The sequence below is a fragment of the Saccopteryx bilineata genome, chromosome 2 (genome assembly GCF_036850765.1).
Source record: "Saccopteryx bilineata isolate mSacBil1 chromosome 2, mSacBil1_pri_phased_curated, whole genome shotgun sequence".
NCBI lineage: Eukaryota > Metazoa > Chordata > Mammalia > Chiroptera > Emballonuridae > Saccopteryx > Saccopteryx bilineata.
In genome coordinates, this window is record NC_089491.1 from 349,560,170 (window position 1) to 349,586,771 (window position 26,602).

General features: G+C 51.2%; 2 protein-coding genes across 21 annotated transcripts in view; one reads left to right on the forward strand and one right to left on the reverse strand.

Annotated features, from left to right (window-relative positions):
• The window catches only part of KANSL1 (KAT8 regulatory NSL complex subunit 1), a 217,615-nt gene extending 215,793 nt beyond the window's left edge, over window positions 1–1,822 (forward strand). For all 4 annotated transcript variants that reach the window (XM_066262685.1, XM_066262684.1, XM_066262683.1 and 1 more), the window contains one exon: window positions 64–1,822. In XM_066262685.1, coding sequence (XP_066118782.1) covers window positions 64–291 — 228 coding nt within the window. In that variant the 3' untranslated portion in view covers window positions 292–1,822. The remainder of the gene's footprint in view (window positions 1–63) is intronic.
• A 4,076-nt stretch (window positions 1,823–5,898) lies between these two features.
• MAPT (microtubule associated protein tau) overlaps window positions 5,899–26,602 on the reverse strand; it is a 115,335-nt gene continuing 94,631 nt past the window's right edge. For 12 of the 17 annotated variants that reach the window (XM_066262701.1, XM_066262693.1, XM_066262698.1 and 9 more), the window contains 4 exons: window positions 15,863–15,955; window positions 12,394–12,475; window positions 10,649–10,761; window positions 5,899–7,003 (listed from right to left, as the gene is read on the reverse strand). In XM_066262701.1, coding sequence (XP_066118798.1) covers window positions 6,788–7,003; window positions 10,649–10,761; window positions 12,394–12,475; window positions 15,863–15,955 — 504 coding nt within the window. In that variant the 3' untranslated portion in view covers window positions 5,899–6,787. The remainder of the gene's footprint in view (window positions 7,004–10,648; window positions 10,762–12,393; window positions 12,476–15,862; window positions 15,956–26,602) is intronic. The other 5 variants (XM_066262703.1, XM_066262702.1, XM_066262704.1 and 2 more) reach the window with 1 other exon arrangement.

Genomic DNA, 26,602 nt, shown 5'->3' on the forward strand with positions numbered 1-26,602 from the left:
CCGTGGGGCAGGAGGCAGGCTGCTGGGACTGGGTCCTCACCAAGACAACTTGTCTGCTCACAGTCCGTCCAGCCGTGGGAGCGGCGAACCTTTCCCCTGGCATACAGTCCCCAGGCAGAGTGTGAGGACCACCTGGACGCGCAGGAACGGGCAGCGCGCTGCACTCGGCGCACCTCAGGCAGCAAGACTGGCCGGGAGGCAGAGGCGGCCCCCACTTCACCTACCCTTGTCCCCCTCAAGAGTCGGCATCTGGCAGCAACAGTCACAGCTCAGCGTCCAACTCACAGATGAGCGGGATACGAGAATCTAAACAGACTAACTATTGGCATTAAAGCTTCAGAAATCTCTGCGTTTGATATTCAAACATCATATGCCGGAAATTTTCACAGTTTTTAGTGAATTTAAGGAATTTAGATTCTACTTTGGTTTTTTTTTTTTTCCTCATTTTGATTTTTGTTTTGTTTTGGTTTCTGCGTTTTGTCGTCACACACCTGAGCACTTCCTCCAGTTGGCAAACAGAGGTTCAAGATGAGACCCTGCCAGCCTGGTCCTGGCATACCCCTGCACTGTTAATCACTGGATGTTTGATGATCACCTCTCTCTCACATCTGTGGGCAGGGTAGGACAGCCACGTGGGCAGAGGGGGGATGGAAGCTCCACACCGTAGGTTAGGGTGGGAGAGAGGAGCTCGCTCTGGGCTCTTGCCCCCTCCTCCCTCCTCCCCTCCCCTCTGTGACTTGGCTCAGCTCTGGCTTTGCTGGCTGGGTTTCCCTTGGTCATCTTTGTTGGAGCACCCCCGCCAGAGCCTCTTGGCTGAACTGTTAGCTAGAATGGCTTCCCTTGTCGTCATCCAGATCGTGGAGACTGATGTTGGGTTTCCTCTGCATTGGTCATCTCTGTTTTGACTCCTTAACTGCAGTTAATCTGGCTGCAGCTGCTCAGGTCCCCATCCTGCTCTTTGTGCCCTCCTGTCTGCTCCCCATGCCATCCATATACATACCCCCACACACCTTTCACTCAGACTTTTTTACCCTGTCTGAATCCTCGAGGGTGGCGTTAGGACTACTTAGCCTCTATTCTCACTCCTCTGCAAATGCGAGGGGTCTGGGAAGTGAGCAGCCATTTCTTATAATTCTGTTTTCCTTGGCTGATGATTTAGTCATGTTCCTATCCATCCAGCTCCCCCTCGATGTCAGTTAGGCCCTTCCTCTTGTAAGTTTCCCTTTCCTGTGGAACACTGGTCCTACTGTGGTTCCCATCACTCCCCCCCGCCCAATGTGCCCACTCCCTACCCCCTTGGTTAACCTTGTGCCTGTCTTGTGTATGATCACATTACCAAAAAGGGGGCAATAGGACTTTTTTTTTTTTTTTTTTTTTGCCATTTTGTAATCATATAAAAATAGTAGACAAAAGTGCTTAATGGTTGGGGTTTTTTCACAATTTTCAACATTAGTGATTTTTTTGATTCTGTTTGCAAGTTAAAGGGTTTGTCATCGTTTTCTTTAAAAAAAAAAACAATAATGCACCATATCCCTATGCATAAAGTGCTTCTTCTATTTATAAGGTTGAAAATTCTGAATAACCCTTTTAGCATTGTAAAAAAAAAAAAAACAACAAAAATTAAAAAAAAACTTGTATTTTGTAAATATGTTCTTTTTCTGCTTTGAGCTGTGTATTGGCAGCAAACATGTAGCTGTCTGTTCCATAGAAACGCTTTTCTTCAGAGAAGCTGATCTTTGTTCATGTCTTGATTCTGTTCGCAAAGCACAGACTAGTGCTTAAAAAAAAGGAAGGAAAAAGTGAAAAAAATAATAAAAAAGTTACAGAATGTTGTGTGGTGGGCCTTTCTTGACGATTGGACATGGTAATGGTTGGACCTTAGGACGTCTCTGTTCTCTCTATGGGCACCTGGCAGGGTCATCTAATGGTCACCAGAGAGAGGCTGTGGTTGTTTTTATGAGCAGGGGGAGTATGGGTGCCGAAGGAGAGGGTTCTGTGTAGATCATCTGCTTTTTCTTTTTGTTGGATGTAATTGACCATTGCATCTAAATGTTCCTTTCTCTGGTGAGACCCCCAGTATGACAATCTATATGTTCCAAATTGCTCTTCAATGGGTTCCGCTTTTCACCATTGACCCTCTCGGGTTGGGACCAATGAGAATATGTACTGCGTGTGGAGCCTGAGCTGCTGCTCACCCACTACCTGAGATTATGGTCTCCTTCTGAGGAGGCCAAGTGCTTGATTTCCTTTGTACAAGATGAGTTGGGGGAGGGCCAGGTTCTTCGTACTTTTTTCCCTTTTCATGGCAGTTGAGTTGAAACAGGCAGTGAGGCTGCCTATGCCAGCCTTCAGCAGGAGTCCCGAGGTGGCTGCTCCTGTAGTGACTGACAGTCAGACCTCCATTTCAGCCTCTGCCTGCAGTGGTGAAGGAAAAGCTGGGAGGAGTCATTTTAAGACTGAAAATCTGAGGGTTCAGAGTTAAGACCTTGAACTGATCACTAAGGAACAATTAATATGATGGGTTGTTCTGTTATTGTTTCCGTCTGTGACATTGCTAGGGGTTGGCTGGTATCCCTGTCTTGATTTAGTAGACCCATTCTCCAATACTGCTCCAGTGGAGGGGAGGGAGGGGACTGTGTAAGACTGCAAGGGAGCCTGAGCCCTTCTTTCAGCAGACTGGCCTAGTGTTCTGCTTCAGCCCAGGCCTCTAGGCTGATTTCCAGGGACAAAAAGATCTCAAACACCCACCCACCCCAACCTTCTCAGGTTTGAACACACTGGTAGGGTCTTCAGACTCTGAGGGCTGTGTAGCCCAGCTCCAAGGGTATTTATTGATCAGGACTGTTGGCGATCACCCAATAATGGCTGAAAATGAAAAGGCTGAGATCCCTTCTTTGACCTTCGGGACCCCAGAGAGAGTTGGTAAGTCCACATATCCCCATTTTAAGAAGATTGTTGTTCCTTGTCCTGAGCCAAGTTCTCCAAGGCTGGGAAAGGATTTACAAATCATACATCTCATACCATTTTCTTGTCTTTAGAATTCATGCATAGAGACCTTATTTAAATCAGTAATAACTTTATTTCCAAATTCACTTTTACAGCAACAGTCAGTGTAAATCATTTGTTAAAACACAATACACCATATGGACATTCACAGACAGGAAGCTAAGCTAAGATGGTTTCATGTCCCCCCCTCCCACCCTCAAAATAACTGAAAATCATGGGGCTTGCAAGTGCCAGAAATTGTCCTGCCTGACACTGCAAATTCACGGGCTAAGTCCATTAGGAGGTGAGACTGGGTCAGGGCCCAGGATAACCCTTTTCAGAATGAAAGAGCAACCAGAAGTCTCATGAAGCCACAGATCTGTAGTTGGGACACAATGATCACCTGCCCTCACTCATCCCCACCTCTTGGCTTTACTTTGGAGACAAAGATGAAAGAGGGTAAAGGAAAAGATTGCAGCAGCTGCTAGATACAGGCTGCATGTCCAGAGCAGGTGGAAGTGACAAGAAGGTGCCCACAGCTTAGAGGAAAGGATGCCAGGGTCTTCAGAGGCGTGACTGACATTGGGACCTGGCAAGAGTGTATCTCCAGATTTCTCCACAAGCCTCACCTCTTGCACCTGCTAGGAAGGACGTGGCAGCTCAGGACATACTTAGCTGGCAGCCTCTGCCCTTGGGAATCATGCCAGTGAAATGAAGCCGAAGGACCTCTAGCAAATGCAGTTGAAATGAAAAGGGTTACAAGGCAGTTTAACTGCTGCACTCCAAGACTTCCCTTTGCCCATGGTAACTATCTTACAGGTTCCTCCCCCCCATCCCTATAGCACAACAAGCAATTGCAAACAGGATACAGTCTCACCATTGAAGTAGATTTAAATGAATCTATTGATAGAGAGCTTGGAAGGAACCAGGCATATAGCATATCTAGCCCACCCAAGTGACACTGAGGTGGGGAAATGGGGATGGGGAGTACCCAGCTCTAGGGGGATTGTCCTCATTTAAGATCACACACCAGCATCCCTTTTGATCTCCCGGCCACCACTGACCTGGTCACCCTAACCATGGTTTTGAGGCTGACCCCAGTAGCCTACCCTAGAAGGGAAATTCTAGGACCTTTGGAGTAAGGTATTGGAGAAGTGCACAAGAACTGCAGGAAGAGGAAGCCAGAAGAGGTGCAAGAGAAATACAGCCCAGACTAGCAGTAACGAGAGGCCCCATCTCAAACACCTGCCAAATAAACCACATTAACTTTTGTTTCTTCTCAGAATCCTAAGAACAGCTGGGACTCCACGGACAGTAGGGGGCCTCACCATGGAGAGTTCGGAGCCAAGGCGATTCCTTTCACAAAAGCCCCAGCCGCAAATGAAACCTCCAGACATAAAGGGGAGGCCCTGGGCTCCTACCACGGCCCCCCTTGAACAGCCTGAGTTTGCAGTTTCTTTAAGCAGCAATTTTCCACAAAGGCTGCTTCCCTTTTCCTGTGACACTTTTCTTCATCAGGCAGCTGGGGAGAGGTCTGCTATGGCTGTAGGGCTCTTGGTGGGGAGGCCTGCCCTGCCCTCCCTCAGGGGGAGCTCGGGGAGGGGTCTTTCCCAGCTGGCACTAGCTCCATCTTTCTCGTGATGCGGGAAGTTGTAAGACTGCTGTGGGGCTTCTCCAGGTTGTGACCAAAGAGGGCCGTTGTCCTGCTGCAAGCCAAGCCAGCCATTAGATAGGGCTGTGCCCTGACAAAGGGAAGCCCTGGGGGTGGGGAGGACACCCAGCTTCCTTCTGTCCTCATCCTGTGCTTCAGGCCTTCTCCCAGACGAGGGTTTTCAGATGTCAGACTCTGGTCTCTGTTGGGTCCCAGATGCTGAAGAAAAGCATTTCAAAAGCTGGGAGGCCCCAGCAGGGTGGAGTCACACTGGCCTGGGAGCTGGGAGCTGGGCCGGGCATGGGGTGGGATATCTAGGCCCCCCTTGCCCCCGTGAGGGTGGGTTAGAAACCTCTTTACAAGTATTTCAAGATACATGCGTCCTTTTTTTTTTCCTTTTCACTATCATAGTCACTCTGGTGAATCCAAGCATAAACAGACAAATCTGACAACAACGCGACAGGGCAGACGGGCAGGGTAGGCAACATCTATGTATATGCTCAGCTGCTCCAGCGGGACAGACAGCACTGCTTCCAGCTGGGATGGGGGAAGAACCATTTCCGAGCGGGCGTGTTTCCCTTTTGGGGGGGTATGGAGGGCTGATTATGTGCACTTGGGGCTGAGCAGCGGCTGGGCTCAGAGGCTGGCAGTCAAGGCTGGGCTAGAAGTGGGGGACAAGGAATGCCGTCCCTCCCTAGGGGCCTGCCTATCCTGGAGCCATCATCTCTGGCAACCAGGACACCCAACTTGCTGCCAGCCCAGAGGAAAAGGCTCTCTAGGTCAACTTCCGGGTCACTGCCAAGCCCCACATCTGGAAGGGAAGGTCCTCGGGTTCGTCATGAGGGACATGCCAGTTGGATGAATATAACTTAAATCGAGAAGCTGAGGTCCCACCTTGTGCCTGGACTTTGCCTTCCCTTGATGTCACCCCTTAGTTTAGAGTAGGTGCCTCCCACATCCAAACAATGTGAATTACTGAGAAGGGGGTGGTGGGGCTGGGAACTTGGGACAGTGTGACATCATGAGGGTACAGGCAGTGACTGGCTCCACACAGCAGACACAGGGCCGTGGCAGGGGCAGACAGGTGGCTGCAGTGGCGTGGGAGGAACGGGAGGCTCAGAATCCCCCTCCCAGACCCCTGCACACTCCAGAGGTGCCAGTGGCCCAGGCTCGGGAACAGGGAGGTATCCCCCAAGAGGCACAAGTCCTTTACAAGAGAACTGGTTAGCCCTAAAGTCCCAGATCAGTGAGGTGGCCAAAATCATGGCTGCAGTTCCAACCTTCAGAACACAATAAAACAGTTTCCAAGGGGTGGAGGGAAGTCCTTCGGTTCGGGACACGCCCCCACCCCACCCCTGTAGTGGGGGGAGATAGAGGCCAGCGCTCAGGACATCAAGGTCAGTCTTCTCGGAGGAAGTAACCCACAGGCTGCCACCCTCCCACCACCAGCCTCCTGCTTGCTGCCCCCTACTGGTGTGGGAAGGACTGGAGCCCTTATCGCACAGGCTGCACTCAGGGGTGGCACACTGACCTGCAAGAGACCCTGGGCCACCAATGAGAGGAGGCCACTTGGTCTGAGGGGGGCTGTTTGTCTTCCTGGTGCCCTGCCTTGCCGGGACAGGTCTCTCAGCCCTCTCTCACACCCCTGCCCACCCTGCCTCAGCCTCTCCTGTGTCTCCCCACCCCCTCCTGCCCAGCTCACACCATCACACCTCTGTTGCTGCGGCAGCCTCTGTGACATCCCCAGGATGGGGCCAGAGAGGGCCACCCCCAGTCCCTTGAAATTCCCCAGAAGCACCTTTCAGAGCCTCTTCTCCCTCTTCTACTCAGAGGGGGAAAAAAGAATAAAAAATAATTGCCCAAGGAAATGTTGGGTGTGGCCATGGTTAACATGTTTTTAAAAAATATTTTATTATTCCTAGCCCACCCATCAATTTGGAAAGATGAAATTTGCTCTTATTCCCATCACTGATTTTGAAGTCCTGAGCCAGAGCCGAGCGACAAAAGCAGGTTAAGTGATTAACCGATTAACCGATCTGTGAGGAGCAGCTGGGGGAGGGCAGAGGGCGAGGGGCCAGGTCAGTATTCTTTTTTTTTCCACACTCTCTCACTCTCTTCGCTCCACGATTATTGACCGCCCCAGGGGCCTGATCACAAACCCTGCTTGGCCAGGGAGGCAGACACTTCGTCGGCTAGCGTGGCGAGCTGGGACGAGTCTACCATGTCGATGCTGCCCGTGGATGACACGTTGCTGAGGTGCCGCGGAGATGTGTCCCCGGACACCACAGGCGACTTGTACACGATCTCTGCCCCGTGGTCTGTCTTGGCTTTGGCGTTCTCACGGAAGGTCAGCTTGTGGGTTTCAATCTGTGAGACAGGAGGGGAGGGAGGTTGAGGTGAAGTGCCAGAGAGAGGGGGACAAGTCCTGCCAACCACTGGTTGGGGTCAGCATGGGTGGGGGGAGCTGATGGAGGTGGTGACTATGGTTTTTGTCAACTTTCTTTTTTTTTATTATTAAGTGAGAGGCAGGGAGACAGAGACAAAGAGACTCCTGCATGCGCCCGGACTGGTATCCACCCGTCAAGCCCACTACCCGGCAATGGTCTGCCTCTCTGGACCACTGCTCCATTGCTTGGCAACTGAGCTATTTTAGCGCCTGAGACGAGGCCCTGAAGCCATCCTCAGTGCCCAGGGCCGCCTTTGCTCAAATCATTCTAGCCATGGCTGTGGGAGGGGAAGAGAGAGAGATAACTGGGGGATAAGGTAGAAGCAGATCGTAGCTTCTCCTGTGTGCCCTGACCAGAAATCAAACCCAGGACATCCACACGTCAGGCCAATGGCTCTACAGCTGATCCAACCAACCAGGGCAATTTTTATCATTTTTCAATAGCAAGCATTTGTGCAGGGTTCTTCCATCACCTGTCTCCGAGCAACCCTCTCCCCCTTATGTGTGAGTATATACATGTGTGCCCTGACCAGGCGGTGGCGCAGTGGATAGAGCATCGGACTGGGATGCGGAGGACCCAGGTTCAAGACCCCGAGGTCGCCAGCTTGAGTGCGGGCTCATCTGGTTTGAGCAAAAGCTCACCAGCTTGGACCCAAGGTCACTGGCTGGAGCAAGGGGTTACTCGGTCTGCTGAAGGCCCGCAGTCAAGGCACATATGAGAAAGCAATCGATGAACAACTAAGGTGTCACAACAAAAAACTGATGATTGATGCTTGTCATCTCTCTCCGTTCCTGTCTGTCCCTATCTATCCCTCTCTCTCTCTGTGTCTCTGTAAAACAAACAAAAACAAAAAAAAAAAATACATATGTGTATATTTTAATATATATGGTAACAATATCCACATACTTCATACTTTGTAGATATAATACCTTCTGTTATCTGAACCTAGTTCCCACGTGCTAGTGGACGGCTGCATGGTGTTCCACCATAGCAGCCGCACCAAATCTTTTTTTTTTTTTAATTTTTTATTTATTCATTTTTAGAGAGAAGAGGGAGAGACAGAGAGAGAGAGAGAGAGAGAGAGAGAGAGAGAGGAGAGACAGAGAGAGAAGGCGGGGAGGAGCTGGAAGCATCAACTCCCATATGTGCCTTGACCAGGCAAGCCCAGGGTTTCGAACCGGCGACCTCAGCATTTCCAGGTCGATGCTTTATCCACTGCGCCACCACAGGTCAGGCAACCAAATCTTATCTACTCCCCTAGGAGTGGGTATCTTGGCTGTTCCAGGCTTTTGCTATGACAAACATGTTGTGTAATAATAACCTTACGTAACCTTGTGCACACATCATTTCACACACATGTAAGTGCACCCTAGAAGCGGAATAGCTAGTGGGTGATAAGGCATGCACATTTTATTTTGATAGATAGCACCCAATAGCAAATGAAAGTGTTGGAGTTGGCTGGAGGACATTAAGGGATGTTCCCAGAAGCCACTGCTGCCCCACCATGAGCCACACACACACACACCCCCTTTGCCAGCAACTGATGAGTTTAGAGGTGGCAGCACTGAGTTTGTGCTAGAAAACATGCAGAAACGATGACACAGCCTGGAGCCCCGAGGGCTGAGCTCCGGTGGATGCCCAGGAAACTCAGAAAGCAAGGGGTACAGGTGCAAGTAGCACAAAGTCATTCTGTCCTGCTGACCCCGAAGTGGTGACACAGTAGTTCTCAGCCTCTAAGACCTCTCTGAGTATCTGGTGAAACCATAAAAACACAGTTTTCCCATTCAATTTTTGAAGTCTGTGGGCCCCAGGTGAAGAGCCCCTACTGCCGTGGGCTTGCGTGTGGCTGCAGAGAAAACCCAGGCTCTCACCTAAACTCTATGTATGCTTATTTTGTTCATGTGGGTCACTGCTTTGACAAAAGGACCCTTCCATATTTCTGCGTTTAAAAGGCCTTTTTGACATAAGCTTTGATAAGAACATTCATGTTGATATTTTTTTAAAAGCTTTGTTCTTAAGAAAAATGAGTGTCCTGGGAATGTCCCCAAATTCCCAAACTGAAAGGAACTCGGGCGGCGATGAGAGGGTGTTCTGTGCTCTACTGCTTGTTTGCAGTTTTGCTCATCACAGAAGTGGGGAACAGAATACAAAGGGACCCTCCAGGACCAGGAAGGACAGTGTCTTCTGAGCAGTGGTCTGGGCAGGGCAGGGCCCACCCCTGAGCCATTACAGAGGGGTGAGTTAAAACAAGTTCGGGCTCAGACTCAACTCCAACTCACGTTCCTAGATGACTAAAAAGTACCAGGAACCTTCCAGAACACCGTCTCATTTGGGCCTCACAACCACCCACTTTGCTGAAAGAGAACCAGGTGGAGAACATTTGCTGACTTTGCCGAGGTCACACCTCATGCAGAGCCAAGACCAGAACTTTTCTTAGAGGACATAGAGGCTTCCATAGACTGGCGAGACCTTCCTTCACCAAGGCCCAGGCCCTTTGGGGGGCTCTGCCTTGGGGGTCAGGTCTGTCCCCAGGGCTGTTTGCCACCTGTGCCGTGAGAACCTCCCAGCAAATGCTTCTCCAAAACCACACTGTTGGCCTTCACCCACATGCAAGGTGGGCCGTGTCTCTCTGTGCAGAATCTGCGTCGGTGGAGGAGGTGAGCAGCCCGCCTGCTGGAGGAGGCGGCACGGGAGGCGCGGCCATTTGCCATGGGGACTCCCTGCTGCCACCAATGCTGTGATGGAAAGATGGTCCTCCTTGGGCAGTGCCCTTTCTTATGCCTCTTATGCCGGGCAGGCGCTCAGATTCTGTGCCTGTGCTGGGACACCTTTTGTCCCTCCGCCACTCCTCAGTCAGTCGCTGGGAGACACGAAATATAGGAAACTGAGCCAGGGCAGCACTTCAGGGTGGGCTTGGCTGGGAAACCCGGGGGCACTTCTCGCGTTTATGCAGATGAGGGCCCGCCAGCTTTCCGTGCAGATGGAGGCAGCCTGCTCAGGGCCACACCCCCACGCTTACACAGACACACAGGGCAGGACCCGGAGCTTCTAGAAACTGCTGAAATGCCGAGGGCCTTAGTCCAGGGCCCACTCCATGGACACTTCCATGATAGAGCTTTGCCGAAATCTGGATTTCAGGATCACTGTTTTGCTCTAACTGCCTAGTGACCCATTTAGAAAATGAGGTGATGTTTCTCATGATTGTTCCTAGTGCAGTGGGCTGGCTTTGGGATGGCCGATACCTTCTGCGAATGCTTGCCAAACACAGGGCCTAGGACGTGGCTCTCACATTTGCACTAGAGAATCACCTGGGGGCTTTAACGATAACTCCAGGTGTCCAGACTGTCTGCACCGGAGCCCGGTCAGCATCTGCACTTAGGGCTCCCAGGTGACTGCAGTGGCAGCTGGGGCCGAGCCCCACAGTCCCAGGTGCTGCTGAGAACCCACAAGTCGTCACTGCAAGGGCTTCTGCTTCCTCCTCTGGAATAGTGGGCCACTCTTGTCCACCTGACTCCATTAACAGCCACAGCCAAATGCAGCCTCCTCTCTGCCCCGCCCCCTGTACCTTTTTATTCCCTCCTCCAGGGACGTGGGTGATATTATCCAGGGACCCGATCTTCGACTGGACTCTGTCCTTGAAGTCCAGCTTCTCAGATTTGACTTCCACCTGGCCGCCTCCTGGAACGCAACACAGACAAGACCACACCGTGCCTTGAGCAAGGCTTCGCGAGGGATTCCGAGGAGACACCACCCTTGGGAAGGAGCTAAGACTACCCTTTATTTAGAGTGTAGTTTGCGGACAAGTCCGTCCTTCTAAAGGGCTTGAAAACAGTTTGCTTCATCTCCCTCATCAAGGCAGGCAATCAAATATTTACTCAGAAAACTCTTCCTCCTTAGATAACACAAAGGTAAATGACCACTCAGTCTGGCAGAAATTATTCTAAATTCTAAATTGGTTGGCTTCCAGAGTAGAGTCTTTCTATGTCAACATCCTGTAAGCTCAGCCCTATAAGACCTTGGAATTAAACTAAAGGGCAAAACGCACCCTAAATAAAGAAGGGCTCTGGCCCTTTCTGCCTCCGGGACACTCGACCACGCCCAGGCGTGGGAGGCCAGAGGAAGACCGGAACTACAGCCGGCCCTTGAACAACACAGGTTTGAACTGCGCCATCCACTTGTACGCAGACTTTTTCCCATATATATTGTGTCTGCTTTTTATGATTTTCTTAGTAACTATTTTATTTAGTTGACATTTTGGTAATAATACAGTATATAATACATATAACAAAAAGTGTGTGTTAATCAACTTTTATTGGCAGTAATTAAGTTTTGGGAGAGGCAGAGTCACACACAGATTTCTGACAAGGGTTGGCACCTGACAACTCCCCCCACACACACAAGGTTCAAGGGTTGACTGTATGTTACTTTCTTGGGAAGGATAAAGCCATCCAAGAAAGCTGCTCACAGTGGGGTAGGATGGTGACCCCAGATGAGGGATAGGTTTCCCTGGGAAAGACTAAACTCCCACAAAATGTCCAGGGAGCTAGAAAATAATAAGGCATTCTGGATGATGCTTCTGATGGCCGCCTCCCAAGGTGGAGGTTCCAGGGAAGGTCTGCCCTGAGGGCCCCGGAGAGCAGATGTCCCCGCTCTGGACTCCCAGGTGGGACTGGAATCCAGACCTGTGCTGTCTAGCAGGGCAGCCACCAGCCACATGTGGCCACTTAAATTTTAATTAAATAAAGCTGGTTCAGCTCCTTAACTGCACTAGCTACATGTCATGTGTTCAACAGCCGCATGTGGCTAGTGGCTGTCCTACTGGACATCCCAGGTACAAAACATTTCCACCGTTGCAGAACGCTCTGTAGAGGGCACTGATTTCTGTAGGGGGGAGCGGGGGAGAATGGCGGAGTGCCAAACAGTCACAGAGGGGACTTGGCAATGGCCCAAGGGTCCTGTGTAGCAGTTTGTGCAGTTGGTAAAGCGTCCCCCCTGTTGGCTGGGGACCAAGCTGGGGCATCCATACAGCCAGCCTTCGGGGCCCAGCTCAGGCCCTTCCCCAGCCCTAGAGGCCCCGTGGGCAACCTGCTTGGGCAACCATGGGTGAGGGGTCCAACCAGTGTCTGCCCTCCTTACCTTGTCTTGGCCAGCATGGCCCCGCTCAGAGCCAGAAGGGATAGCCACAGCTCCCAGGCCCCAGGAAGTCCCACCCTCACACTCTCCTTGATGGTCCCTCCCATCACACTCCGGGCCCAGTCCTGTCCCACCCCCAGGCAGCCCTGCCCTGTACTCGCCATCTGCAAAGGCTACCTGGCTTATGGTGGATGTTGCCTAATGAGCCACACTTGGAGGTCACCTTGCTCAGGTCCACCGGTTTGTAGACTATTTGCACCTGGAGGTGAGAGAGGATGAGCGAGGGGTGGGGGTGGGGGAGGGCATGGACAAAGAATACAATAGGATTATTTTACTACAGACTCAACACAATGAGAAGCAGCTGTGTAAATCCAGGCCGTGCTTGGGCAGTGGCACACCCCTAGTCATGGTGCAGAGACATGTGGTTGCCATTCTGCCAACCCTGCCCCAAGGGAGCTGGGTCTTCACAAAATAACCGTGGGACTGAAGCGTCTTCAGCCCCACAGGATAAGGACCCTCAGGGAAAAGGAAGGTACCTGTACTTTGTCAGTGAGCAGGGACCATGCCATTTGCTTAGCAAACACGCATAGAACAGTCGCTCTTTCCTGACATGAAATAGATCGCATTCAGTGAGGACATGGGAAGGAAGGGATCAACAGGACCCATTTGTGCAGCATTTGAAAAATCTCATAAAAGCAAGAGAGCCATATCTGCTGGCCTGAGTGAGGAAAAGGTGGTGTGGGGTCAAGGGATGGGCTTTCTCCCAGGAGAAGCTTCCAGAAACCCCAGCACACCCACAGCAAGAGCAATGATGGTCAGTGAGCAGCACCTAGAGCTGTGTGGTGACTCGGACATAAGAGCCGGTTGATGCCTGAGTGTCACGAAAAGCAACAGCAATGAGAGAGGCAGGTGGCTCAGCAGAAACCATAGGGTTAGCGTCTCAGAGAGCAGACTTGCCACAGAGTGGGGAGGCCCAGGGCTCCCGGGCTCGGACCTGGCCCGAGGGCTCCCCATGTGGCTGTGCCACACCACCCACCCTCCCGAGAGGAATGACACCCCTGTACTACTGCCTGTGGATCTCAGCCCAAGAACCACCTGCCCAGAGGGCACCCCTTAGAAACTCGGCATCGGCAATGGGTCTCCTGGGGAAGTCTCTGCAGAGCCATGGCAGTGAGTGGGTCCCAGATGGTCACTGAGGGGCACTTCCTAGCAGTGACCTGGTGTGAGGTCACCAGAGGGTGCAGGAAGCCAATCACCCCGTGGACTCCCAATCCCTGCGCTACAGTTAGTTACTGGGCAGAGAGATGCTGTCGAGCCAAGGATGGATTTAACTAGAACTCCAGAAAAAAAGGAGGGTTTCTCCTTAAGTCAGAATCATCTAGAACAATCCCAAGTTATTTCAGTCAGTCAGAATCCTCCTGGCACGTGTTGTTAGCTGATGGAGAGCTGACTGAGGCAGACAGGTGGGCGTGGGCCGTGCGTGCCAGTGCACGGTGTGAGGTGTCAGCACGCAGCTGTGGCAGGGGGCACAGGGGAACGAATGATTCAGAGAGAGCTGTGCTCTGGGTGGGCGTCGAGGAGGTGGGCAAGGAGCTATGGGGACGCCCCCTGGCTGGAGGGAGAGGGAATGTTGGTGGGACCCGGGCTTCCCGCTCTTCCCTTCAGCCTGGGTGAGGTGGCTGTGAGAGGAGTGTGGGCCTGGACTGGCAGAGAGGGAAAGGAAAGGGGAGGGTGGGGTCTCGGGCGGGAGCTAGGGAACTGGGTCAGGTGGACTGCAGGCCGGGGTTGGGAGGAGGCCAGGCCCTGGACGGAGCCCAGAACGAGCCGGAAGGCAGGAAGGATCCCGAGCTGGAGAAAGAGCAAGACCCGCCTGCTGGGAAGTCACCTCCAGACTGGGGGTCAGAAGGCAAGCCAGGGGCCCAGCCCAGGCTGGGGGTCCAGTGCCGCCCAAACCCCTGAGGCTGGTACTGTGCAGGGGCTTGTGACCCTACTCCTCCAAACGAGCCTCAGCCAGGGGCCAAGCACGTGCTTGGGGCCAGCCCGGGACAGTCTGCGGTTCTCTGCTAGGTCATAGTGTCCATCCCAGGTGTCAGAGACTGCAGGACAGACAGGAGGTGCCCCCAAGAAAGTTCCCTGATGTCCTGTAACTGCTGTCAGCAACAGAAATGTACTCTTTCCTCCTCCCTTCCTCCTGAAGGAGCTGCTCGCAGCCCGAGGCCGCAGCCTCCCCGGTACAGCCAGACGCGAGGTAAGCCGGGAAGCACGTGCCTTCCTCTGGCCACAGCGCAGTTTGCAGAGAACCCAGAGAACCAGGAATCAAAGCTAAAACAGCAACGTGATCATAGGCGGGAGCGGGGCGGGGTGTCCTCACACCTCCTCTTCCCTTCTCTGGCAGAGGACAAGGTGGCAGTGGAGAGCAGGGACTGGGGCACAGAGGAGACACAGAGCACCGGTGAGGAAGCGTTAAGGAAGCGCCATGCAGCAGCCTGGGTGAGGGCCCACACCCAGGGGCCAGCGGCTGGGGGCTCAGGGGCAGGTGCTGGGGCGGGAGGCAGCAGCAGCACATTGCAAGAATAAACCCTCGGGCTGGATGCGTATGAAGTGGCCCAGGCTGGGCATTTTCTGGAGAGACAGCCCCTCAGGGGCCATCACCACCATCCTGGGCTGCCAGCCAGGAGTGAGAAGCCTGCTCTCAGAAACCACCTCTCCGCAGGGGTGGACCACAGGGGTTCTGAACCTCCTGCTCACCAATGTGTTAGACCGGGGCACTGAGGGAGCCTCTGCAGAGAAAGGGGGCCTCAGGGTGACGAGTTTGCACCCTCTTTTGAACATGGAGAGCGGGAGGATGAGAGCAGAGCTGATCAGGAGGGGAAGCGAGATGCCAGGCAGGCCCCCACCTCAGGGACACGTGCACTGGGGGTGACGGGGTCCCCAGGGACATTTGGAGGAAGCCAAGTTTTAAAGGGCTCAAAGCAACATTTCCCTGTCAACCTGTGGCTGCAGGCAGGTCCCCTGGTGCACTTCTGTTGGGCGCTTTTACATCTGAGTCTCTGCCAGGGGTGGAGCTGGTTCTAAACATGAGCGAGGCTAAGGAATTGGCTCTGCCCCTGGAAATGCACAAGACAGAAGTGAGCAGAGACTGGACTTCTCTTGCTCTGAGGTAGACCAGTAAGATCTTTGTGTCCACTTGTCAGAACAAAAGGGCCCACTGCCCACAGTGGAGCCATTCAGCTTGAACCTGCTCAGCTGATGGGGGGGAGGGGACAGAGCCAGTCTCAGGTGCTGCCACCTTCAGCCCGTCCTCATGTGGGTTGTGGGGCTCCCAGGAGCATGCTCGGCGGTGAGTGGGGTCATGATGGGCGTTAGTGCTGTGAGGACCCCACCTCCAGGCACGGGCCAGAGGGAGGATCAGCCATCGTCTCCAGGCTGCCCGTGCAGGCCAGGGGACCCCCACGTGCTGGGCACCCTTCCTAGAACAGCAGGCATGGGTGTGGGCAGCCTGGGATACATTTACTTGGGGACACAGGCAGACCCTGAGCCTGAGAGTGGTTTATTCTGTGCAATGTCTCGCAAAGATAAATACTCATGCTACTTCTTAAAAAACCAGAACCACAGTCCGGCGCAGGGAAAGTGTGAAGGTACTCACACTGCCGCCTCCTGGCACGTGTTTGATATTATCCTTTGAGCCACACCTGGACTGGACGTTGCTAAGATCCAGCTTCTTATTAATTATCTGCACCTTTGACAGCCAGAAAAAAGGATGAGTGATACACCACGCCCAGATCCACCTGCTCTGCACTGATGACTCCTGGCCAGGGTTTGGAGGAGCCCAGGCAGCTCCCCAAAAGGCACCCCACAGTTGTGGGTGCTCTGAGCTGGGCCCCACCTTACAGCATGGGGTTTACCAGACAGACCCATCAGGAGGCACTTCTTCACTTGACAGAAGGCTTGTGTCATGGAGGCCCCTCAGGCAGCAGCTCTGGGGCCCATAAACCAGAGCTGAGTGTTCACGAAGTTGAGAGGAAATAAATGTGCTCACTTATGCTATTAAATGAACAACTAGAGAGTCCCACCTGGGCCCTCATTCACACACTTACAAGACCCATCAGAACATTCCCCGAGATCTGTCGGTGCTGGTCTCAAGCTTGTCAGGCAAGGGAATCACCTGCAGTTACTTCAAGAAAATTCCAGACACCGCGTGGACCCAGAGTTAGGATCTGTCTCTGCTTCTGAAAAGTGCCGCCGGGGCTTTGTCTGCCAGCACTGGTAGGTTCCAGGGTCGCTGGCACCATGAGAAGGACACAGAGGCTCTATGGTGAAGACGGCTCAGACCGCCCCTGTGTGAGGGCTCTGTCTTGAGGAGGCAGGGTAGGCGCTGCCCGTCCAGCCAGCGGCTCGCCCTCGTCCACGACCCCCCGGGCGCTTCGAGGGAGCCGGGCGCATGCTCCCAGGTGTCTCTTCTCGGCCTCCCTGAGCAGGTGTGGCCCAGACAGAGTGATCCCACTGCAGCTCTGTGAGGCTCCTTTCTCCAGGCGCCGGGGAGAAGGCATGGGGTCACGGACATCTTAATGAGGAATGACTTGGACCCAATTTGTTAAAAACTATAAAATACACAGACCACCACGGCACAGAGGAGGAGAGCTGAAAACCTCCTCGCTTTGCTGGAGTGATAACACCCTCCTCACCAGGGCTCACCTCCACAGGGGCTCTGCATTTGGACACGCTGTGCCTCAGTCTCTATTCATCACAGAGACAAATAACTACCGCCTTCCGTTCCAATGAAGACCCAGCATCACTCTCTGAAGTTCTGAACATCACCGCCTTTATGAACAGTGGGGGCGGGTACGCCACCCCCGAGGCCCAGAGTCTGCTGGGATGGCTGTTGCGGGGGGATCGCAGCCCTGGCCTGGCTCATGTGGGGAGGTTCCCCAAACTAATGCGAGAGCCAGGGCCGGCAACCACAGGTCCTCGGCGGAACGAGGAACTGAGGTCGTGCTGCCCAAGTTGCTGCATCCGACCTTTTGGTGTTAAAATGGCCTTTCCTATATTAAACTATTAATTAGTAAGTCAAGTTCAGAGTAGGTAATACTGTTTCTCGATATCCTTCACCTGGCAAAATAAAAAGGTAGCGACCTTGACTTGGATGCCGTCCTCAGCTTTTTGCCTTAGTGTGAACCAAACGCCCGGAAAACACGTCTACCCCGCTGCTTCATGCTCTTCTTGTGTTCTTTCCAAATAAAAAGTTATGTATTTTTTTTTATTATAAAGAAACATAATAACATTCTGCTTTGGAAAAGCAGAGGTGAAGAATGCGAAAACAAAACATTTCCCTCGCTGTCTGAACACAACCCCATTGCACTTCACCGTGTGCCCTTGATGTCTCAGCATACATGTAAACGACCATCACATGCGTAGGAATGGCAATAATTATTGTGTCCTTATGCTTTGTATCTTCTTGCATGATCAAGCAACAGCATGCTCTAAGCACCTGCCGTGGTCTACAGTCCTCAGCAGCATTATTTTAAGTTACATGTCATATTCCTTTGGGGATAGCTGTGCTATCAGATATTTATATTTATTTCACTTTCAATAAGATCAACAGCCTCACCATGAATATCTTTCTACAAGGAGTTTTTCCATATTATGGATTATTTTCGTAGCATAGAGACCCAGAAGTAGATTTCTGGGTCAAAGTTATAAATATTCTGAAAACACTCAACACAGCTCTCTAACTGGCTTCCTAAAAGGATCGGATAAATTTACCTGGAGAGCCCTGTTCAGAGGTATACTTCTTTCTAACATACAAATGTTCATATTTTTATATACTCCAAATCTTTCTAATTTCTCCTTTGGTTTTTAAATGCCCCCTTCCCCCCCAACACCTCCCGCCTTTAAAAATTTTTTGCTAACAGTTTGAGCCAAAACTAATGACAATTGATGTGAAGCAAGGTCTCACTTACTCCCCATGCCTCCTTCACAGGCTGGATAAACATCTAACTCCATGGCTCCGTCCTCACCCACCAGCCCTTGGCTCTCACTGCAGGGGAGGCCCCTCAGGCCCAGAGAGGTTTGGGGACTTTCTTAGGTCAGTGCAAAACGCACATGGGAATCTGAGTCTGGGCGTTTCTGTGGCCACAGGCTACGGATGTGACAGCAACGTTTTGCCTGAGCAGCCTGTCCTCAAAGCTGCTGTGTCATAAGTCAACTAAAAGAACACTCTGCCTTGGTGGACACTGAAGTTCTCTCCAGCCAGCAAGAAGACGCCATGTGCCTCAGCCCAGGCTTGAGCTGAGAGCAAGCGGAGGAGTGGGCTCTCTCACCCCGCTGCTTAAGGAGTTGCTGCCACCCTCTGCATCATGTCTTAGAAACAAATGGTGGCACCCTCAGATTTCAAGGAGTCCCACATGAACCTCTTCTTTGGGGATCATTTTTTATTTACAACTGGGTAAATCCCAGAGGCAGGCTTGCCTACTTTGACAAAGTGCAGTTTAGAATTAGAAAACACACCCACCCCCCACGGACATAAAACAAGAAAATTGAAGGGACAATGGTAAAAGAATAGGAGGTCACTAGCACTGACAATTACAAGATGGCCCATTATATTTAACTCTGAGCTTCCTGGAAGCCAAGAAAAAAGGAAAACAGGATGGTTTACATGACTCCCCTTATCTGACAAAGAAAACTTACCAGTTTTTCAAGGAAGATAACCTGCTTTCAGTAAAAACCCATACAAGATATTCATCAAATGAACCAAGAGACATTAAGCAATAACAAGATCTGCAACATACATAAAAATGTTTTTCCCCCATGTGGCTTTTTCTTGTTCCAATCCCACAAAAAAGGCCACAAGCTTTGTGGGATTTGGCAATAGACACAAGTATATTTACAAAGCAGACACAAATTACTCTTAGTTGTCAAGTTAAGCCAACACCCATTTACGAATGTTAGGTTTACAGAAAAGAGAAAAAAGGGTAAGTTGGCATTATGAAGTTAGAATCCTGAAACAATTTCTCATGTAGATAGAGTACATGTGTGATGCTGAGCCTCATGTTTGGCCAGACACTAAAAATGCCCATCATAGGAGAGAACAATGTTTTGGAAACTCCAAATTTTGATCTGGAGACTGAGAAATTCCTGTGGTCAGGGTTTGGCCCTGGAGGAGAGGATGGGGTAAGGTGGGGCGGGTCCACTTTGGTTTAATCTATTTCCTGGAGGACCCCAAGCAGTCCCAAACCCTCATTTAACCTTGAACTTGTTCCATTTGGGCTCAGATTTCTCAAGGTGCTCCAGATGGCCCAGCCTCTCACCTCCTATGAGCTCCCGGGCTGTCCCCGAAGTCTGTGGGGCTGTCCCACAGCACGGCCTGGTGTTTGCTGGGTCCCACTCCACCTCACTAGGGTGGAAAGGCCCAGTGCTGAGGATTGGGACTGGGATGCTCTGGTGGGCAAGTCAAGGTAATAAGCCTGAGAACTGACACAGGAAAACTTAATCTAGGTCCTGTTAAGCAAACAGCCATAGAAAAGATCGAATAATAGGTTTGTGACCTGTGGAATTATTTACACTGTTCCTGTAAACAGTGATTGCCCCAAGCTTTATTATTATTATTATTATTATTATCATCATCATCATTGTTAGAGAGAGGAAGGGAGAGAAAGAGAGAAACATAAATTTGTTGTTCCATTTAGTTATGCAATCATTGTTGATTCTTACATGTGTCCTGACCGGGGATTAAACCCACAACTTTAGTGTATAAGGGACAATGCTCTAACCAGCTGAGCTACCTGTCCAAAGCTGCCCCAAGCTTCTTTAAAATGATCTGATTGCCCTGGCCGGTTGGCTCAGCGGTAGAGCGTCAGCCTAGCGTGCGGAGGACCCGGGTTCGATTCCCGGCCAGGGACACAGGAGAAGCGCCCATTTGCTTCTCCACCCCTCTGCCGCGCTTTCCTCTCTGTCTCTCTCTTCCCCTCCCGCAGCCAAGGCTCCATTGGAGCAAAGATGGCCTGGGCGCTGGGGATGGCTCTGTGGCCTCTGCCTCAGGCGCTAGAGTGGCTCTGGTCGCAACATGGCGACGCCCAGGATGGGCAGAGCATCGCCCCCTGGTGGGCAGAGCGTTGCCCCTGGTGGGCGTGCCGGGTGGATCCCGGTCAGGCGCATGCGGGAGTCTGTCTGACTGTCTCTCCCTGTTTCCAGCTTCAGAAAAATGAAAAAAAAAAAAAAAAAGATCTGATTTACACAAGATTTTCCCAGAAACACAGGTACTGTGTACAGGATGAGATACTCAGAGGGTCTCGAAGGTTCAGGGCGGTTCCAGAGGAGGGTCCCAGCCTGGCTCTGCCTCCACTCCCCATGAGGACGACACCTGAGTCCAAGTGCAAACTATCCCAGGTAAAAACTATTTACTCCACATAAATGGTCTTCACCTGTGCTTTTTAAAATGAGAACTGGGACCTCATCAATAAATATAATGAATTTAAAAACAGTTCAGTTCTGGCCCTGGCCGGTTGGCTCAGTGGTAGAGTGTCGGCCTGGCGTGCAGAAGTCCCGGGTTCGATTCCCGGCCAGGGCACACAGGAGAAGCGCCTGTTTGCTTCTCCACCCCTCCCCCTCTCCTTCCTCTCTGTCTCTCTCTTCCCCTCCCGCAGCGAGGCTCCATTGGAGCAAAGATGGCCCGGGCACTGGGGATGGCTCCTTGGCCTCTGCCCCAGGCGCTAGAGTGGCTCTGGTCGCGGCAGAGCGACACCCCGGAGGGGCAGAGCATCGCCCCTGGTGGGCAGAGCGTTGCCCCTGGTGGGCGTGCCGGGTGGATCCTGGTCGGGCGCATGCGGGAGTATGTCTGTCTCTCCCCGTTTCCAGCTTCAGAAAAAATACAAAAAAAACCCAACAACAACAACAACAAAAAAAACAGTTCAGTTCTCATCCTGGTCAGGTAGCTCAGTCGGTTACAGCAGTGGTCCCCAACCCCCGGGCCGCGGACCGGTACTGGTCCGTGGGCCATTTGGTACCGGTCCGCAGAGAAAGAATAAATAACTTACATTATTTTGTTTTATTTATATTTAAGTCTGAATGATGTTTTACTTTTAAAAAATGACCAGATTCCCTCTGTTACATCCGTCTAAGACTCACTCTTGACGCTTGTCTTGTAAGTTCAACAATTATATTTAAAAATACTACAGTTTTTACGCCGGTTGCATAATTTTATTTTGTGCATTTATCTATCCCACCCTAAAGGCCAGTCCATGAAAATATTTTCTGACATTAAACCGGTCCGTAGCCCAAAAAAAGTTGGGGACCACTGGGTTAGAGCACCATCCCAGCAGCGGCAGGCGAAGGGTGCAGGTCGGGTCCCTGTCAGGGCACATACCAGAAGCAACCAATGCCGGCATGTGGATCAGCAAATCAATGTTTCTTTTTCTCTTCCTTTATCTCTCTCTAAAAATCAATACTTTTGAAAAAGATTTTATTTATTGATTCTTGGTTGGGGGGGGGGGAGGGAGAGAGCGTGAGCGAGCTGAGCGGAGGAGGAACAGGAAAAAATCAACTCATAGTTGTTTGTGCCTTGACCGGGCAAGCCCAGGGTTTTAAACTGGCAACCTCAGCACTCCAGTTCAACACTTTGTCTACTGCGCCACCACAGGTCAGGCAAAATCAATAATTCTTTTAAAAACAAACAAACAAAACAACTTCAGTTCTCCTCAATGGAGACATACACTACAGAGTTCCATCGCCATCTTGTGGCCAATGGGAATATTGCAACCCAAGTCTTTCAAAGCCTCACAGCTCTGGTACGTTTCTGTGCTTCCTGGGCTCCTAGGTCCTGTCCAGCCTGGGGTCTTCACATCCCAGCTACTGGCCAGCACGTCCTCAGAGGAAGTGACTTTAGCTCTATCTGCTCAAAGCCAACCAGAACATCCCCACACTTGGGCCCTGTGCCCTTTTCTGACCATGTCCCTGCACATCCTTTTTCACCCTTGGCAGCCACAGGGATGCCCAGTTCTCCTGACCAGGCAGCCTTGGCCCTAGGGAGCACATTCTCTCTCACCCTGGATGGCACTAGGGGCCCCCGCTTCCTTCTGTGCTCTCCAGTGACCACACAGAGGGCCTGCTGAAGTGTTGCCCTCGTATGTCCTCTCTTTAACTTTGATGGCCTCCCAAGCGCACCCTCACAACCACTGGCAGTCGAGTCTGGGGCTCTCTGCCACTGGCGCCCTCCAACACCCTCCTTCTTCGTCATCCTTGCCTAGAGGATGATGTCCTGTGCAGTCAGGGCACACCCAGCTGGTTCACAGCAGACCCAGCAGGAGCCGGACCTCCCCTCACCCATGTTAACTCTCCTTTGCTCTCGTGTAAACAAACAGAGCTCCACCAAAACCCACACGCCACTAAGCTATCACAGTTCTAACTTACTTTGCTTTTGCTCTAAAAATCTCCGGGGTGCAGTTTCCACTGTCCTCTTCCAGCCCATGTGTCCAGGACTCAATGTGGGGGACTATTCTTCCAAAAGCCAATGGTGGTCCCAAACAAGGGTCTGTCCTGGCTTCTCTGAATTGTTGGTAACACATGATATTTTAGGTGACACTCCATGTGGATGTCATTCCACAACACAGGTGACAGCTCAGTGTAGTGACCCTCCATGGGGCAGGTGACACTTAGTGTGGGGGATCTCCGATGGTGTGGGCTACTCTCCCCTGTATCTCCTTCCCTGGCCAACCTCCCTCCTGGCCTAACCCCTGGGGGCAGAAACTCCCAGCATAGAGACACCCCAGAAATGCTGGGTGAATGAATACAGGAAGCCAGGAACCAGCTTCTGATACTACCTATGTGTTCTGTTTTATATAAACATCTAATTTATAGTGTTTGTTACCAATGCATTTGGAGAAGGTTTTCTTCATTTCCAAACTGAACAAGCAGTGACAGAGGAATTTAATTACCAAGTATTTGTGGTAATGTTTGTGATATATAGGCAGTTAAATTCTGGGATATTATACTGAGGTTAGAGAACAAACTAGTACAATTTCTGCTTCTCTATATTTGCAGGTATTTTCTTTCTTTCTTTTTTTTTTTTTCATTTTAGAGAGGGGGGGAGGGGGGGGAGGAGCAGGAAGCATCAACTCCCATATGTGCCTTGACCAGGCAAGCCAGGGTTTTGAACCGGCAACCTCGGTGTTTCCAGGTTGACAGTTTATCCACTGCGCAACCACAGGTCAGGCTGCAGGTATTTTCTTTATGGACTAAATGGATTACTGACATCATCTCTGAACTCTTTTTTTTTTTTTTTTTTGTATTTTTCTGAAGCTGGAAACGGGGAGAGACAGTCAGACAGACTCCCGCATGTGCCCGACCGGGATCCACCCGGCACGCCCACCAGGGGCGACGCTCTGCCCACCACGGGGGTCGCTCTGCCGCGACCAGAGCCATTCTAGCGCCTGGGGCAGAGGCCAAGGAGCCATCCCCAACGCCTGGGCCATCTTTGCTCCAATGGAGCCTTGGCTGCGGGAGGGGAAGAGAGAGACAGAGAGGAAGGAGGGTGTGGGGGTGGAGAAGCAAATGGGCGCTTCTCCTATGTGCCCTGGCCGGGAATCAAACCCGGGTCCCCCGCACGCCAGGCCGATGCTCTACCGCTGAGCCAACCGGCCAGGGCCTTTTTTTTTTTTTTTTACAGAGACAGAGAGAGTCAGAGAGAGGGACAGATATGGACAGACAGACAGAAACGGAGATGAGAAGCATGATTCATTAGTTTTTCGTTGCGACACCTTAGTTGTTCATTGATTGCTTTCTCATATGTGCCTTGACCGTGGACCTTCAGCAGACAGAGTAATCCCTTGCTCAAGTAGGCGACCTTCGGTCCAAACTGGTGAGCTTTGCTCAAACCAGATGAACCCGTGCTCAAGCTGGCGACCTCGGGGTCTCGAACTTGGGTCCTCCGCATCCCAGTTCAATGCTCTATCCACTGCGCCACCGCTTGGTCAGGCATCATCTCTGAACTCTTAACAATAGACAAACCTCCTGTCATACAGTTTCATTCCTGATATTTATTAATTTCTCCTTTTAATTTCATGAACTTTCTATGTCTTTTTATCTTTTAAGACTTTCTTTTAAAATTTTCAATTACAGTCGACATACAATATTATTAGTTTCAGGTGTTCAGCAGCGTGGTTAGACAATCATACTTTAGTGGTCTCCACCAGGCATCACACATAGTTATTACAATATTATTGACTATAGACATCCCTGTGGCCATTGTGTGTGTGTGTGTGTGTGTGTGTGTGTGACAGAGACAGAGAGAGGGATAGATAGGGACAGAGAGAGAGGAAGGGAGAGATGAGAATCATCAATTCTTCGTTGTGCATTTTTAGTTGTTCATTGATTGCCTTCTCATATATGCTTTAATGGGGGGGGGGGCTACAGCAGAGCAAGTGACCCATTGCTCAAGCTAGCATCCTTTGGGCTCAAGCCAGCAACCATGGGGTCATGTCTATGATCTCACACTCAAGCCAGAGACCTGTTGCTCAAGCTGGTGAGCCCACACTTAAGCCAGTGAGCCACCACTCAAGCCAGTAACCTCGGGTTTCAAACCTGGGTCCTCTGCGTCCCAGTCCAACACTCTTTCCACTGTGCCCCTGTCTGGTCAGGCTCAAAGACAATTTTTAATGGCTATATAATATTTTATAGTATGGCATTACCACGAATCATCCCTCTATTGTTAGATATTTAAATATTTATTTACCTATTTATTCAGTGAGAGGAGGGTAGGCAGAGACAGACTCCCGCAGGCACCCTACCTGGGATCCACCTGGCAAGCCCACTAGGGGGCAATACTCTGCCCATCTTGGGTTTTGCTCTGTTGCTCAGCAACTGAGCTCTTCTTAGCGTCTGAGGTGGAGACCATGGAGCCATCCTCAGCGCCAGGGGCTAACTTGCTTCAATTGAGCCATGGCTGCAGGAGGGAAAGAGAGAGAAGCAAGAGGGGGAAGGATGCGGAAGCAGATGGGTGCTTCTCCTGTGTACCCTGACCAGGAATTGAACCCGGGACATCCACATTCCTGGCTGATGCTCTACCACTGAGCCAACTTTCCATGGCTTTAAATTGTTTTTTAAAAATTATAAATAAAGCTCAATGTGCATGTTTGTGCTTAAAGCTTTCTCTGAATTTCAGTGTTGGGAACACAGCTTGCTTGCTTGTATTTTGTATGATTAGTGCATAAGCACATGGCAGAGCCACGTGTGTATAACCTATGTAAGGCTGTGGGTCCTTTCTTTCAGGGCGGATTTTGGATCGCTTGCCCGCCACTGCGAGGGGCCATTTTGCTGTTCGTTTGCCTGCTGCCACGAGAAGCGGTTTTCCCCTGCCTGTTTGCTCGTAGGCTGTTGTGAAAATCTAATAAATGGGAATGGTCCAACGCTTTCCAGCTCTGCACTTACTCTTCCGTCTGCCTGAATCCAATATGAACCTGCCTGGCCTCGGCCACCCGCCTTACATTTGGGTTTTCTTTCTTTCCCTGATTGAGAGCCCACAGAACTTGCTGTATATTAGGTTCTGTGCGAGGCCACAGGGACATAAAGATTAGTCCAGAGGAAAAAGATATGAGGCTCTTTGGCAGATAACTGATGTAGCAGAATTAAATTGTGAAGACTATGAATGTGCCTTCATTAAATCCAGAGAGACTGTATAGATCTGCATCCTTACCAGGAAGGAAGGATGCCAATTTCACACCACTCACACCTGCAGTGGGGAGTTTTAGTTTATTTTTAAAATGTGTTTTAAATGCTGGTTCTCTGTCTGCCTGGGTAGGGTCTGAGCTGATGGAGAAGCCAGGTACATGGAATCTGAAAATAAGGACCGGTTTGGGGCCAAAAGAAGAAAACCAGTTGCCAGATCCAGGGTGCATGAGTGGTGCTAGGAGTTGAGGCCAGAGGCCAGCAGGTAAGAATTAGGTTACACTGGGTCTTAGCCTGTACTGCACGTTGGGAACACCTGGCAAGGCCCCTACAGGTTCTAGCAAGCCTGGGAAGGGTTCTGGTATTAGGATTTTTAAAAGAATCCCCACCCACCCCCATGTCATTCTCCTCTGCAGCTGCCCCCAGGTTCCTTGGTCTCAGTGATGGGCAGCTGCTGGCCCCGCCTTCCCTTTGCTCCCATCTTTGATGGACTCAACTAGTTCTGTGGAGTGGCCAAGCGATTCTTCTGCATTTTCCTTTTAAAATTAAGAATTTCATTTTCTTCAAGCCATACACGTTCACTGCAGCAAATGATGAAAACGAAGAAAAGTACAAAGCCCAAAATAGATGTTTTACATTGTTTTTCAACCCGCGACTTCCATTGACCTGCGGTGGTTTTCAGCCTGCAGGTTCCAAGCGGGACTGTTTCCGCGCCTCCTTTACCTGCACG